The following is a 16,915-nucleotide window of genomic DNA, read 5'->3' on the forward strand; positions in this document are numbered from 1 at the left end:
GTCTCCCTTGAGTTACTCCACCCTTCCTCCTGCTCATCCCCTCCCAAGGCTCCTTGCATTCCCACCCCCAGGACGGGTTCCCTTAGAGGGAGGTGAGAATCAGAAGAGCAGCCAATCAAATAATTCTAGAGCAAGTGCTGACCCCCCCTCCCCCATCCCTGGCTGCCTGGTCACTTGGGCCCCACTGGAATCAAACAAAGAGAGCAGTCATTTTTGGCTTGCCCAGGCCCATGCCTTTGTCCCCTGAGGCACGTGCCCCACTTCACCATCGATGGCCACTGGTTGGGAAATGGGAGCCTTTGACCGCCAGACTGCGATGTGAAGCCACCCAGCGATCTGTACCTGTTCAGCCTTGGTCAGTCACCCTCCCTCAGGGCAAGCAGGGATTTGTGGGGAATGGGCTGCGTGTGTGTGTGTGTGTGTGTGGAGGTGTTCCATCAGTGCAAAGCCATCCAAGAGGATTTGTAGCACAGTCAGATAAGAGAGGGCGGCCCCCCTCTTACAGCAGATTCTTTGATTTTAGGTGAGAGGACGTGAAAGGGTAAATCCCTGTGCCCCGCAGTCTTATCTCCCGCCCTGACGTCCCTGCACACCGGCCAGAGGGTTAACCGTAAGCGCGTGCCTGCATGGCCGCTTTACTGATGCCACGCAGGTAATGATGCTAACCTGTCTTCCTGCTCTTGCCTTTCCTCTTCCTCCTCCCTGCTGTGTGAGCCTGCCCCAGCCTTCTAATCCCCTGGGTGGTCCGCCTGAGTCCACCCTCTCAGGCCACCCGTGTGGACTGTGCCCTCCTTTCCGGGGCGCTTCTTGCCAGCAGAACCCACCTCAGTGCCAAGCCCTCCTGTTGACTGATGGGACTTCTGGGGTGGGACTGTGCATGAGCTTGTATTGAACCACTTAGGGACCTCTTTGAGGTACTGGAACAGGGAGGGAAGATGAGGGCAAGCTTACTTTTTAAAATTTTGTTTTCTTGCTTGCTTGCTTGCATTGAAGTAACCTTAACCTGTGACTGGCACTTCCGCTCCCATTATTTCAGACCTAACTAACAAGGTTGTAATTCAGGTCTCAGCTAGACAAGATGGAAAATGAAAACCGTTGGGCCCCAAAGGATATTTTGTGGAAGATTTTTGCAAACTCTTGGGGAGAATCACCGTTGGTTTGGTAACAAGTAGACCCTTTACACTGGCCCCTGTGAAACTTCCTTAGATGACTTGTGTGGATTTGCCATTTTTTGAAGTCTTCTTAATTGCTCTTTGGGGACATCGACCTGACTATTCTGTGATTGATGATCCTGTGGCACGAAGGAGGGAACTGACTCACTGAAGGTTGGGTTGTGGCCTTGGTACAGCCTGAGCAAGACCTTTACTTGAATTCACGGAAAGTGGTGACTCAAGGGCCCTTAATCAGTTGCTCACTCGGCCTGGTGTCAGAACCCCCTGTGATTTTTGAGAGTGAGTGGACATAAGATGCTCACCATCGCAGAAGAGAGAATGGCTATCGCCAATGTTTTGAAACGCCACCAAATTGATGGCTTCATAATGCGCCTGGCTGAGATAAGAGGTGGGAGCACAGGACGTGCAGGCCTAGTTTTCTGCAGGAGAGGGGATATTTCTGGGAACTTGGATGTTCCAGCTTTAAAAGGCTCTCAGAGATGGGCTGTGGAATACAAATGTTGTCCATCCTTGCCAAATGTGATACCATCCCAGTAGACGTTTGTTGGATAAGATTTCTTTGAACAATTAGCTAGGTCAGGGATGAAAATTCATTTGGAGTGAAAGGAAGAGATTGAATTGGATGGCCCCTAGCGTCTCTACCCAGGCCCAGGATGCATGAGACAGGGGAAGGGAGAGCCAGGCTGGGAGGACTTCCTTTCCACACGGAGAATAATATCTCCGGGACTATTTCCGTGGCAAAGTGTTACCAGTGTGCACGTGGCAGTGCCCTTTTATAAGTTCTTCAGGCCTGATGTGATTACACCAAACCCTTCCCACTTACCTTTGCTCTTTGTGCAAAGAGCTGCCATAGTTAAAGGTCAGGGGTCAGTAAACTCACTCTGCCAAGGGCCAGAGAGTAAATATTTTGAGTTTTATGGGCCATACAGTCTGTGTTGCAACCACCCAACTCTGCCTTCGCGCTTGAAAGCAGCTTTAGACATATGTAAATAAATGGGTGTTGCTGTGTTCCCATAAAACTTTATTTACACAAACAGGCATCTTGCCGGGCCATAGTTGGCGGATGTCTCGTTAAAGGTTAAAAAGGGGCTAATGTTGAAAGTCCGAAAGAGACGTTAGTGTAATTTCTCATTGGACCTTCCCTAACAGATAACATTTAAGTATCTGGTCCTTAGGAAAATTGAAAAAGAGAGAGAGAGAGAACTTTAAACATACATGTTAAAGTTTTAAACATGCTGATTGAGATAAGCCAAAACATAAATAGGGATATGAGAACTCCGTCAGGTAAATACAAGTGTGTTTAAATACAAGGGGCCCTGGCTCTTAACTTAAACCGTACCAGCTGCTCGTGCCTTCGCCTACAGGTGTTGCTCTCTGCTGGTCCACAGCCGTTCATGCATATACAGCCCCAGGTTTGGGGGATAAGTGGGGAGGAGAACCTGAGTCAGAATTAATTTGCCTTAAAGCTTCATTTGTGCTCGGAGGTTCTGTGGCATGCCCCCCTGTATTATGCAAGCAACCCTCCACTCTCTTTACGGGTACTACTTCTGGGGCTTTGTAATTAGGAGCTGCTGCTGTTGCTGCTGCTACTTTGCCCTCCTAGTGGGAGAGCAAAATGTGAATTGTTATTTTGTCTTCCCTGTATTTCCTTTCCCTACAGAGAATCCTAATTTAGAAATTCTTCCAAGCTAATGACCTTCATTGACTTACTATCAACTTGAATGTTAGCTTTGAAAGAAGCGTTAAGCCTCTAGGGGTAGGGTACCTATTACTATTCCAGTAGTCAAGTTAGGGAGTGAGTATATCCCTTGATCGGCTAGGCATGTCTCCTCTTGTTCATGAAATCTTTAGGGACCACCTGGGGAAGGATGTGGGGGTCAGGGGAGGCGGCACAGGCTCCCGCAGCAGCAGTTCCAGGGGCCCCTTTATGGAGCTGACGGCTATGATCATGACAGTCCCCGTCCGTCTGCCCCTGTGCTTGTTGCAGGAACAAAGGGATGAGGACCCGCCTGGGATGCCTGTCTCACAAGTCAGACTCCTGTAGCGATTTCACAGCTATTCTTCCCGACAAGCCCAACCGTGCTCTAAAGTGAGTAGTTTGGCCCTGTGGCCTTCCCAGGGTGCTCACCATGGGGCGTCCACCACTGGGCCGAAGGACCTGTTCTCCTCTAGTGAGCTGTTGACCGGATGAGTCCAGTGACAATAAATCCGTGCCACTTGGTGGTTCCTTTTAGATCCCTGAACGTGAGTGCATGGGTATGAATTTTCCTTTTCAAAATGTGCGACCTAACTCAGAGTAGGGACCCTTTTCTTGTAAGAAAACTGTATTATCCACCGCTCTTGTATAAAGCTATGGTGGAGGAGGCTTCTTGGTTCTACTTGGTTGTCAGTCTGAGCTCTCAGTTTGGAGAAAAACATTCAAATATATTCTAAAAATCTGTTTAGGTTCAGGTGATCTGGACTCGGTACCTATACCGTTTAGGTACTGTGTTCAATGATATCATAGATGCCCCTCATCTAACTCTCAAGGGTTCGGGGATGGGCATCATGATCCCCATTGCAGAAGTGAAGAGATTAAGGTCACAGTAAAATATAGAGTTGGGAGCTCAGCCCACCTTTTCTCATGCTAAGGCCGGTTTCTTTCCATGGTTATCTTGACATCTTCATACCCTGTACGTATTTAGCTTGGTGTTTTAGACTGAAAGCCAACAAACGAAATATGCTGAATTGCCTTACTGAGGTTTGCCATCAGTTACTTAAGAATGTACACATTTACAGTGATAGAATTGCAGGCCTACAGGTGGTTTTCATTTGCACTGCCATCCCCCCCACCCCCGCCATTTTTCCGATTTCTTCTCCATAGCAAATTTCCATGGTTGCTGATGGAGAGGGGGTCATTTCAGAAATATTCAAGAGAGATGTTTCTTCTTTCCTAGGAGACTATCCACAGAAGAAGCCACGAGGTGGGCAGATTCCTTTGATGTGCTTCTGTCCCATAAGTGTAAGTAGAATTTGGGTTTCCTCTTAGCAAAAGAGGCACCAAATGCCCACCATGATGCAGGTGCTGTGCTGGGTGCCCTAGACAGCTATAGTCCCTGCACTCACAGAGCCTCCTGCATAGGGGACTATATAGATAACAAGATGTCATTTAAATGTAGTGGGAAGAGGGCCTTCTTTTCTATGTTCTGGGTTAAAAGTATGGTTCCAAGAAGCCTTCGTGTTTTCATAAGAAATAATTTAGTTTAGGGCGTTAGAATGATGGGCTCGGTGGGAACAATAGTCTCGTGTCCATCCTAGATCTTGTTTATAAAATTAAATGACCTCCCCCCAAGTCCCCAGAGAGCCTTGGGTTACTCATCTGTCAGATGAATGTTCTATACATTTTGTTAGTCACTTGAGTTGGCATAGTTTTGGGTTTTCTTGTTGCTTTTTATTTTGGGGTATCACACTCCTCAGTTTCCGGCTGGGTGTGAGTTTTACTAGGATGCATTTCTTCTGTCCCTCTCTCCTCTTTCACTTTCCCCTTTCCTCATTTCTCATACCTTCCCCTCCCCCTGAAAATTGCAGAAATTATCGTGCATATTTCTGCGTGGGAAGGGCACTTTGACGCCAGCCAAACTTTTCAGCTCTTGCTTTTTTCTCGTCATGAGCAAGTTCAAATTCATCGGGCTTTGAGATCCTAGTGGCGTAAAATACATGGGAGTGGGAGAGCACAGGAGAGGAAGAGAGAAGAGTCTTTTGAAGAGAAAAGGTTTCATGTAGACTTGTAGTGCTCCTTTTGAATTCTTCCCGTCAATATTAGAAATCCTGATCAATCTGGGAGCAGAAGGGTAGCTTTTAGCTCAGAGTCTTGTTTCCATTTCATTGGGGAACATGATTTTGTACAGTGAGGGTAAGGGCATTGGCCTGATAGTCACACCTGTGTTCTTGATTTTGACCCAGCTCAGCTACTAGATAATTGAGTAGTCTTGATGGGATCCGCCAATCTTTAGATGTCTTTAGAAGTGATTTTTGCTTACAGCTGGATGGGGACAGCTCCCTCTGACTATGCCCCTGATCCTAATAAACTGGTTAACAAATACTCTTGAATAGATTTTAAAATGAAATGCAAGATATAAGAATAAGCATATATTGTAGCACCTAGTTTTGTGAGACAAATAGCCATTTTTGTGTTCTATGGATTATACTTAGGAAGGAAAACAAGGCAGCATAGATACAGCATGTGTGACATATGGCTTATGTCACAAACAGCAAGCTTATGTGGTGAATTTGCCAAGGTAATGGCATATGTACAATAATAGTTAGGATTTGACAGTAAGGCTTGTTTCTTATGAGGCTAGTTTGACTTGTTTTCTGGGGTTATGTCAGGCTAAACAAGTGTCACTATTAACAACTTCTTTTCTGGCTGCATTTGCTTCAAGGTCATCTTGAAGTTTGGTTTCTATTTCAGCTTCATGACTGACTCACTTAGTTCAAGTCCCTGAGGCTGTTTCCTCATTCTGAAATGGTGATGGCAATACTTGTGTGCTACCTGTCTGTCACCTGGATAAGGGGATCTTCATAAGAGGACACACTTTGGGTTCTCTAGTTAACTAATGGTGTTTTGTAAGAATATGGTGATTTTTTTTTAAAATGGTGCTTTTATTTATCAAATGCAAAATAAATGCGCCTTAAGAATAAGTTCGCAAATTTTGCCACCAATTAGTGCTGAGCCAAATTCCATAGACAGAGCTTATGGTGGTTAAATTAGTGGATAGAATCTTATATTTGGATTGCTGCAAAGACCTGGAGTTATAAGAGGTTCAATTTTGTTTGTTTGATTCAGTGACTTTTAGACCTGAAGACTTGCTTCTCCTTCTGTTGGGGGTGGTCTCGGTTTCCAGGGATGCAGTAATACATTTCTGAGATGGGGATCCCACTAAAGGGTTACTAGCTGAAACCAGAGTGCTTCTTTGTCAGACCACTGCAGAAATAGGTTTTTGGAACTTTGAAGTTCTGTGATCCTTTTTGGAGTATGATGTTCTGTTTTGATTTCTGTTTAGTACGGAAATAAAAAGCCAATGGAGTGAATGTCTTCGAGAAGAAAGAGGCCTGTATTCGTGGGTCATTGGCAGAATTTCAAGGTTTCAGAGCTTGGACGCTCTCTCCCTGTGAAGGCTAGGAGGGAGTTGGAGCCAGGTTACCTTGAAGGGTGTTGACAACTTTCTTAAAGTCTAATTAATTTGGGTTAATGTTGTGACTCAATTAGGGCTGATTAAGTTTTTCCAAAGGGATTGGATGTATGCTGGTCTCTTAGGAGGGACAGCAGTTGATCGGAGGTGTGCAGGGCTTTCAATTAAGATAGCAAAATGTCCTAAAAAGTAAAGAAAGAATCACTGAATGAGCTCCAGGAAAAGAAAGGTGCATTAGTCTAGAAACCACCCCCTGGTAGTCTTCTATACCTAGGCCACTGCCCTCCCTGAGTTTTCTGTTTCACATAATTCCGATAATTATTTTTGTTCCCATTCTCTGTTTATTTAAGATTTTATTCATCAGAGACACACACATGAGAGACACACACATAGAGACATAGGCAGAAGGAGAAGCAGCCATTCTCAATTTATAAGAGCATCTTTACCTTCCTGCTCTGCTTGAGTGTTTTGGGCACTTATTTATTTAAAGAAAGGTGTACTAAGTGTTCATTATGTTCAAAGTCTGTGCTAAGCAGCTAGTTGGGGGCAGGGACACAATGATGAACAGGACAGTACCTCCTTGGTGGAGAATACAGCCTTTGGAGACATGGACATGCATATAAACAACATAAGAAAATAAAACAGTGTACTGACTACAAACTAGGGAGTGTCAAGATTTCAGATAGGATCTTGACGTTCGGTGTTCCTCTTAAATTCCATTTTGTCAGTATTAGAGGTCCTCACTGACCTGGCAGCTGCAGGTCTGCTTTTCATTTAGAGCATGGTTTCCACATAATTGGAGAACATGCTTCTGCACAATTAGGTTTAGAACATTAGCTGGTTGTCAGACCTGCGTTCAGACAATTTTAACCCGGTTCTGCTTCTAAACAGCTGGGTAGCCTTGATGGAATCCCTCAATCTTTTGGAAAATCTGGTTCTTCATTTATACAATGAGGAATCTGGAATAGGAGGACTCAGAAACTGGATCCAATCCTATCCTCTTGCTCTAGGATGGTGAGACTGAGCCATAGCTAAATGCCCAGGCAGGTGGTTTGAGTCAGCACGGCCTGCAGGGTTACATAAAAAGGCTTCAAAGTTGAAATGGTGCAAGCAGCCAAATGAGGGGCTAAAGCACCTGTGTTATGAAGCTTTCTGTCCTTGGCAGGGTCCTGCTGTGTACGGAGCACTTCTCAGGTTCAAACCTCAGGAAAAGAAGAAAGCACCTTTAAAAAAAAAAAAAAAACAAAAAACCAAAAAACTTTAGAAAGGAAAAAAATCTAGACAGCAAATATTTGGAGCAGTTTGATTTCCAATCACATTTGCTTGCAAGTATAAAGCTGAAGAAGCACTTAGGGAGGTCTGGGAGACAGCCACTTGCTGAGGGCTTTTTTTAAAAAAAATAAAATAAAATGAAAAATAAAATGAAAATTGCTGACGACTTTATTAACTAGGGAAGGAGTTAATCTGGCATCTTTTTCCTGTTTATCCAAGTACAGTTAGACTTGGTATCTATAAGCTGTGCAGCTAGATGGCCCCTAAGGGTTTGTGTGTGTGCATGTGTGTGTGCACACACCCAGAAGCCTTTCTGCCTCTGTAGCTTGTACCCAGGAGAGTGAAGGCTTGCAGCTTGGAGATTTTTTTCTGATGGGTTGTGGGAGAACAGGCACAAAATTGTATGTCTTCTGCTCTGATTTCCTCATGAGGTTCAGGCATATGCTTGCTATTTGTCAAGTCTTTAGTGGGACATTCGGTCCTGAACTCCGAATCAGTTCAAACTCCGAATTTTCCTCTTTCCTTCCTTCCTTCCTCCTTCTTTTGTGGGATTTTTTTTTTAACATAAAAGTTGGATTCATTCCAGTTTTAAGGGGAAGGTGTAGACAGGATTCCTTCCCCTTCCTCTGAATTTTTTCAGCCTGATCTTACACCTGGATGACAGACCACCTCATCCTGGGCATCCATTTGGTCCTTGGCTTTGTTTCATTGTTTGCACAGAGTGCAGAGGGTCAAAGGCGACCTGTCCCTGCCAGGCCCACCCAGGGAATGCCAGGTTAGTGGAATAGTACAATTGAGAGCTCTTTTGTATTCAAAGAGTTAGTATCCAACTCTGCAAAAAGGATACCAAGAAAGAAGTTTTTAGTTTTTTAAATTAGCCCCTTTGGGATAATGATTGAGATATACAAAAATATAATGATTTGATCTGGTCACACAGTAGCCAAGCAAAAAACCCAAAACAAGCAAAAACGTGAAAGTTACAAGCTAATGAAATTCCTTAATTATTCATCCAAATGGTCATTAGCTTTAGAATGAACAGTTTAACTATCCAGTTTCTATTTATTGCATAGCCCTCCCCACAGCCTTCTCCAAGCCAAAAAATTCTAGAACAGTGTTACTCAAAGTGTGATCCAAAGAAGGCAGCACCAGCAGATGCTGGAAGCTTGTAAGAGACAAAAATTCTGGAGTTCTTCTGTCTCAGACCTACTGGGTCAGCATCTCTAGGGGTGGGGCGCAGTAAGTTTTGCTCAAGCCTTTCAGTAATATTGAAGCCCACAGAAGCTTGAGAAGCACTGCTCTAAAGCATAAGGAAGTAAAGCAATGAATCTGGAGCATCTTGGTGAGGCAGGTGGCTTGTGCTTTCCAAGAACCCCACTGAACACTGGATTCCAGCCTCCCAAAGTTCTGAGGCAACACATCCCTTCAGAGGTATGTTGTCCGTGTATCACAGATGCCACCAACGTAGCAGGTATGGTGGATGGTATTCACAGTAAACAAACAAATATGGCAAGTGTGTTTTCTGGATAAATTGAGGCTGAGGTTTAAAAAGAGATATGTGAAGTAGACACAGATCGAAAAAGGAGCTTCTCTTCCTCCTTGCCAACCTGTCTGCATTGCTATATTTTTTACTTGCACCCAGGAATGTGGGTGCATTTAACTTGTCTAGAAGGAGTGCCTGGAATAGAAAAGGCAACTATTCCAAGCCTGCTGCAAAAAAAGGTTTGAATGAAAAGCAACTGGATGGGCCTCCAACACCCATTCTGTTGCTTATCAGCTGTGTGACCTTCGGCAAATTACATAACCTCTCTGAACCTTTCTTTCCTCATCTGTAAAAGGGGAATGATAAGACTTGCCTTGCACAGTTGTCTTGAGAATTAAATGTGATTTATGGTTGTGAAATGCTAAGCGTGATAATGTGACATACAGGGGCTCCACGAAGGAGAACGATTTTGATTATTATTGTTATTACACAACATTAAATTCACTGAGCAAACACGGATTCCAGGCTTCCCGGATGCCTGAGATGGCATCGGCTTCTTTCCACAGTCAGCTGAAGGTTGACCACAAGGGTTGGATAGAGATTGTATTAGAGTCGCAGAGGGGAGCTTATTCAAATTCCATAATACCTTCCCCCCCCCCTTTGCCTGATGAGCTTTTGGCATCCCTCCCTCATCCCTTCCCAATTTCCCCTCAGTGTATGTGAGAAAATCCCTCTGGGGATGTAGTTTTCAAAAGCCCTGCAGGCGAATCTGATATGTTCCCTTTTTGGGACTCCCTGCCATGTTTCTATGTCAAACTAATTAGACAAATATTCTTGGACATTTACTTTTCAGAATCTCTCAGGTGATGGGCTGGTGTACCTGGATTTTTATGTTAATTCTCTTGTATTAAAGGAGTTATTTGCGAATGCCTTTACCCTGTTAGGGATTCTTCTCTTTTGTCTCCCCTTCAATAGAAAACTTCTTGCTAATTTCTTATACTAGTTGCAGATACGGACTCTAGCTCGATTTTTTGTTGTTGTTGGTGGTGTTACTCAACCCAGCTTCTGCTTGATAAAATAGAAAAGAATATTGGAACAGGAGCTGTAAGACCCAGCTGTCCTTAGTCTGCTGATACCATGTCCTAAGAATAAGAAATCACCCAACCTTAGAGCTTCACCATTCCCTTGTGTCCAATGTAGGGCCTGATCATAGGGTCTCTTATGTCCCTTCTGGCTCCGAGTCTAACAACTATCAAGTCCTACTATTATTATAACACACCATCTTGCTATATGTACACTAACAAAGTGAAGATCATTGAAGAAAATTATGTTAATCACAAGACTGAAGTATAATTAGCATGACAGTTGCTTCCAATAAATGTCAGTAATTGGAAATAGTTTATTTTCTAAATAATCTCCTTACCTAAACCTTGCTAAGCCCCAGTTATTTTATAGATGACACAAAAGAATGACTTTGATCCTAATGCTGTTCTCATCACAATTTTCAAAGTAGTGAACTCGGTTCTGAATGAAAGATTTTTTGACTTCATCATTAGTAAATGTGCCCTGGATATTATAAATATATTTTCCTTTCTTATCCTCTGTCTGACCTTGGAACCCATTCACCAGTTTATTTTTTCCTATCAATCAGGGATGCAAGAGGACTCTGGTCTTTGGGACAGCACTTTGGTAAACAGAGAGGTTGCCCCCTGCCCCAAATCTTTCATGTGATCCTGTAATTTTCTAAGCCTGGGAACTGAGCTAGGCTCAAGCCCACCCTCGTGCCAGCTGAATCAGGGCTCCTGGACTTTGAACTGTTACCTAAGCCACCCTTCCTGCTATACCAGCTGCACCGCTCATTCATAGTGACCCAGTTTCTTCTCTTATGTAAGCACCCTGCATCACAGAACTAAGAGGGAGAGTGCCGGCCGCAGGCAGCACGTGTGGCCACGGGTATGTTCTTGGAGATTCTGTGTATGCTCGGGGGGGATGCCAGAATTCTGCTGAGTGTTCCAGGAATTCTGGACACAAGCCTTTCCCTTTCTGCAACTAGATAGACACTAATTTCAAAAAAAATGTATAATGTTCATAGAGCCTTGACTTCAATGTCATACAAAGAAAACCCAAGTGAAATGAGAAAAATGAAGCTAAAAATAAAATAAAAAGGCAGCTCCTCCTGTTTCTCTCTCATCTTCCTTGACTGTTTACCACCTATGACCTTTAAGTTATCAGGATGATTTGGGGGTATTAGGCATGTTTACTATGCATGGTGACTCTTCAAGCCACCGAGGTACAGGCATGACGGTCACTAACATGAGTGGAGTGCTCACCGAGTGCTGTGTTAACTCACCTCACCCCCAGGGCCCCATGGAGCAGGTACCGCTAGGATCTGCATTTCACAGAGGGGGAAACTGAGGCAGTGCCCAAGGTCGCATTCAGCTGGTGTGTGTCAAGGCCAGAATAGAGCAGCTTCCGGACAGAATCCCAGGCAGGATGGCTTGAGGGATCAGAGAAAAGTCACTCCTGCCAGCTGCCTGAAATGTGTGAAGATCGAATGGGGAGGCCTCCAGTTCTCCGAGTATTTGGGAGGGGGCGGGTCTGGGGGGCCCAGGGGCCCAGGCAGAGGGGCACAGCTGTGTCACAGTGAGGGATGGCAGGAAGGGTGCATGAGCCTTCGTTTTAACCAACCCCACTTTATGGACAAGCAGAGGGGGAGGAGAAGGTCCTGGTGGAGAGAAGGGGTACGGTAGAGGGAAGGAGGGGCCAAAGGGGACAGAGGACGGAGGAAGAGGGTGAGGGCTGGGAAAGATGCTGAGGAGGCAGAGAGAGGACCAGCCAGAAAGTTTGCAGGTTGGCAGGGAAGAGGTAGGAGGGGTCGGAAGGAGGAGGCAAGGATATAGCTGAGGAGAAATGCCTCTGGTTCGGGTCCCATACAAGGCCTCTGCTGGGTCCCTAAGCAGGAGAGGTGGGGCGGATCTGGGCCGGGGGTCTGTATGCAGAGCCAGCTGCTGCCACCTGCTCTGGGAAGGTGCAGGGCTCCTGCAGCCCCGGAGGACCTTCCCGCCCCCCTCACTTCTGTTGTTCTCGGGGTGGGGGGGGAGGAGGTTTTCTTTGCACGGTGACCCTCACCCCTTTCAGAGGTGGCCCTGGGGATATGGAAGGGTGGGGAGAGAGTGGGGTGAGAGGGGTGGGGGAGCGGAGGAGGGCTGTGGCCAGGCACGCTCTGTGCAGGGCTTCGTGAGCTTTGTCTTTGCCGCAAGCTGTTGTCCAGGCGCTGCGGCTTCACACGTCCCGGACGGCCTAGGCCCTCTCTCCACTGTGCCCGTCTCTCCTCAAGCTCTTCCTTTGAAATCCCTGACACATCTTAAGAGCCATATATTTTTTTAAGATTTTATTTATTTATTCATGAGAGACACAGAGAGAGAGGCAGAGACACAGGCAGAGGGAGAAGCAGGCCCCATGCAGGGAGCCTGATGCGGGACTTGATCCCGGGACTCTAGGATCACGCCCTGGGCCAAAGGCAGATGCTCAACCTCTGAGCCACCCAGGGATCCCTAAGAGCCATAGTACTTTGGTTCCTCTCCCGCTGTCTTAGAAGCCAGCCCTGGAAATTCAGGTGACCACATTCGGGGTTGAGGCTGCCTGAGAGGGCTCGACATCTTCATGAGGTCACTCGACCGTGATTTGTGACAGTGTCCCCAGGCCACCATTGGGGAATGTACCAGTCTGTTCTGTGTGACGCCTTGGGGAGGTGGCCGTGCTGCGGGAGAGAGGGGAGTTTAGGCAGATTCTAGGTTGTTGGTAGCACCTCGTGGCCTCTGTTGTCACCGCGGATAAGGTGATGGCACGCATCCTCCTGCGGGAGACTCTCCAGCTCTGTGAGCTGGACAGCATGTTTGCCTTCCAGTGATGTGCTTCCAGTGTGATTGCTTGATTTGGGATTATTGTCCATCCCGCTACTGGAGGGAGAGATAACATGAGGCTCTCTGGGGATCTTAAGAGGAGACACAGGCAGTGAGCTCTGAAGTCACACAGATGTGTGTGGGAACCCACAGTCCGCCTCCTACTGGCTGAGCGACCCAAAACAGTGAACTTAAACTTGCCAAGTCTCACTTACCCTATTTGTGAAACAAACTTCCATGAGAGCTCACATTTATAGACTGCTCCTAGTGAGCTACAGAGCACTTTCACGTGGCTCACCTCATTCTGACCTCATGACAATCTGGAGCAGCAAATCCCAGTATTCTTCCCATTTTGCAGATGAGGCAGGGTTCAAGATGTTAGGACATTTTTCTGAGGTCGCACAGATTCAGACCCAGCCTATCTTGCCAGAAACTCTTGCCTTGATGATAGAGTTGGTGTGAGAATTGAATGGGTTGATATACATAGACTGGACAATATAGAGCTTGGCCTCAGGGTAAGTCTCAGTGTGTGGCGGTGACAGTGTCGCTGAGGAGGAGGCTGAGAGCTGTATCTGACACAGGCATGAGTGGCAGAGGGAGCGCAGAGCAGAGCACTAACGTTCCCAGGGAGAGTTAATCAGATCCATCCCCCTCACTTTACAGCTGAGCATGCTGAGATCCAGGGAAGTTGAATGTGTGGTCCAAGGTCATAGAGCTAATTATGGGGCTGACTCTGATCAAAACAGATGCTCCCCACTGGGACAGCAGTGCTCCCATCCCAGGCAGACCAGTAGGGTTCCGTAGGCTGCCTCAATGAAGCTGACAGACAATCGTGAGCTGGGTATGAATTTGCCACACATTTTACTTCAGGTCCCCATCCTCACCTGAGTCAGTCTCAATTGTTTCCAGTGTAATTCAGTTGCATTCTGTTGCCAATGGCCATCCTTGTCTCCAGGTTGTTCTACTCCAAGATACTCCTCCAGCTTCCACAGTGACTCTTCCGGGTTCTCCCCACCTCATTTGTTGTCATCATTCCTAGAAACATCATCATCCCTGGAGTTACTCATGGCCCCCTTGTCTTGGGCTGAGATGGCACTCCTTCCCCCCACCCTTCAGCCATTGCTGGTATAGGGCATCCTTTAGGCCCCACCGTCATGCAGAGCCAGAGACTGGACTGCCGACTCACAGAAGAATGCTGGCTTTGTAATTTGGCATCCATGCCACTTACTGTGATCTGTAAGTGACCCTGGGCAAGTTATTTAACTTCTCTAAGCTTCCTTTATCTCTCTAGAAAGTGGTAATATCATGAGGACCCGTGCTGTAACTTTGCTATGTAGAGCAAATTCTGGAAGTTCATAGAGCATTTAGTGCGGTACCTGGCCCAAAGTAAGTACTCAATCGGTGCCTGCAGTGGTCATTTTCAAAATTGCTTCTTAACTTCAACCTTTTTTCCCCTTGACCTCTTGTTTACCCTTCTTCTCCCCTTTTCCTACGTTCCAACTTTCAGATCCTAAATCTTTGCTGTTCTCCGGTTCCAGCTTCATTTACCAACCTGGAACTGTTGGTCCTTTTTTTGAATGATGGGCGCATCCCCAAACTAGAAGTTCTTGCTCCCTTCCTGGGGCATCATACCTGTGTCCAGGAACTGGAACCTAGGACTTCACAAGTGTGTGCCTGTTTCTTACCATGTTCCTGTTCATTTTTCCAAAGTAGCTGCTCCAAACCCCTATAGCACACCCTGGACTTACCATATCCGACTAATTATTTTAAATTATTGTCCAATGTCTGTGACACGAGACTAGCTTTTGAGTGCTGTGAGGTGGTGACTTCATCTGATTTACTCATGCTGTATCCTCAAAGCCTAGCACATGGAGGCAGACTGCCTTCGCGGGGACTTCACTCCAAATTGATGAAGATCAAGGCTGTTCCACCTTATCCGTCTCAAAGATGTCCTTTCCCTGACCAGTTCTATCTTCATCCAGCCCACCTTCTTTTTCTCTACTTTTGACTTTCTCTACTTTCTCCTATTTCTTGCTGGTCCCTCTCCTTCTTTAGGATTTGCTTCCACCGGATATATTCTTTTGATTCTTTAATTTTTCTCTTCGCTTGCCCTTTTCCTTCTGCCTGCAAATACACCTGAAAAGATCTTGCTTTGGAGTCATATGGACCTGGTAGGGAAACTAGGCTCTTCTTGCCAGCTGTGTAACTGGGACACTTATTCGACTTCTGTTAGTAAGCCTTAATGTCTTCATTTGGAAAACTAGAGTGCTACTATCTATGGATCAGCATTGTTGTGAAAATAAATTGAGCTGGTGTTTGCAAAATCCCCAGCTAAAAGTATGGCATATAGTAAATAAATAAAAATTCCCTGCCCCAAATCCTAAATAAATACATAAAAATAAAACCCTACCATCCCTACATCCCACCACCTTTTCCAGCTACAATCAGATAGGAACTCCTTCATTTTCCTGTACCCAAACTAGAAAGTTTTCTGTATCCACATGCAGCCCTTTCTCTTCCTCTCCCCATCATAATGCTCTTCTCAGGCCATTTTCTGTACCTTCCTAGGAGCAACATTTTATCAGTTAAACTCTTTCTTTTTTTAAATTTTAACTCCTTCTACTCAACCAGTCTTTTCTGATTAGATCAACATTTAATCAATACTCAAGGCTGTTTCACAAAAAAAAAAAAAAAAAAAAAAAAAAACCAACCAAAAAACCCCCAGAATCTTCTTTCCTGACCTGTCCTATTTCCTTCCAATTATGCTGCATGATCTCTCTTCTCCCCTTCTTGCAGGAGACATCGAAATTAGCTGTTTCTGCTTCCTCTCCTCCCATTCATCCCCACATTCACCACAATGCCCAGGGTGCCCATCACACCACTAGAGCCACAACTGCCCATGGTTGCTGAATCTCATCACTGAATCCAACCACCATGTCTCAGACCGCAGCTAGCTTGACCTGTGGGTACCACTGGACATATGGCCACTTCCTCCTCCTCGAAACCTTCGCTCCCCTGGCCTTTGGCAGTGCTGTGTTATCCTTCCATCTCTCTGGTTCTTTCACAGACCTCTTGATGTATCTTATAAGTAGGCTCAATAATTGTTTACATTGTTATTATTATTATTATTATTAAACACTAGTCTTACTGACTAATATCTAATTACTTAAACATTCTTCATTATTGGCCTTTACTTGTGTGGCTCCCCCTTCCTGCAATCCTCTTCTCCATCCTCCCCTCTCTTCTTTCACTTAGCTTCCTGCTTCTCAACTTCACATCTCAGCTTAGAAGCTTCTTCCTCCTGTGAGTCTTAGGTCTGGCTCTTAGGTCTGGCTCGGGTATCCCATCCCTCCTGGGTACTTTCACCACAACCTATGCTTTACCTATCAAATCACTTGTCACATATACCGTAATTACCAAATTATGTTTTCTTGGCTCAAATGGCCCTTTTACTGCAAGTTCAGAGGGGCTTAGTTGTGCCTGTTTTTAGCACCTCACAGAATGCCTGGGTCCCATAATGGGTGTATGAATGAGTGAAGGAATGAATGGAAGTGGCACTATCGCTTTGTTGGATTGGGAATTCGTGTATTTTATATTTGTGACGCTACATAGTATCACCTGTGTGAACTCTGTCAGGACTGTTCTCTAAACATCAGCTTCTTTCTCTATAAGATTGGGAGAAGTACAGCAACATTCCTGAGAGCACCTTCCACGTGTTCTCTCTCTCTCTTTCTTTTTTAAACCCACAGAAAGTCCCAATAATGCTGAGACTTTGATGAAGGGAGATACTGTCTGTATTTTGTCTCACTCAGGGCCAGTTTCTCTAGCAGGGTGATCTTCACCAATGCCATCAAGGAAGGCAGAAAGATAATTTTCTTCCTTTATCTGTAGCTGGATTCAAAGTTGCTCACAGTGCCT

General features: G+C 45.5%; 1 protein-coding gene across 7 annotated transcripts in view; it reads left to right on the forward strand.

The window, feature by feature from the left end:
- RGS8 (regulator of G protein signaling 8) overlaps window positions 1–16,915 on the forward strand; it is a 40,493-nt gene that overhangs the window by 15,594 nt on the left and 7,984 nt on the right. For 4 of the 7 annotated variants that reach the window (XM_072830972.1, XM_072830971.1, XM_072830970.1 and 1 more), the window contains exons 3-5: window positions 524–652; window positions 3,160–3,261; window positions 4,109–4,173. In XM_072830972.1, coding sequence (XP_072687073.1) covers window positions 627–652; window positions 3,160–3,261; window positions 4,109–4,173 — 193 coding nt within the window. In that variant the 5' untranslated portion in view covers window positions 524–626. The remainder of the gene's footprint in view (window positions 1–523; window positions 653–3,159; window positions 3,262–4,108; window positions 4,174–16,915) is intronic. The other 3 variants (XM_072830968.1, XM_072830974.1, XM_072830973.1) reach the window with 1 other exon arrangement.

The sequence above is a fragment of the Canis lupus genome, chromosome 6 (genome assembly GCF_048164855.1).
Source record: "Canis lupus baileyi chromosome 6, mCanLup2.hap1, whole genome shotgun sequence".
Classification (NCBI taxonomy): domain Eukaryota; kingdom Metazoa; phylum Chordata; class Mammalia; order Carnivora; family Canidae; genus Canis; species Canis lupus.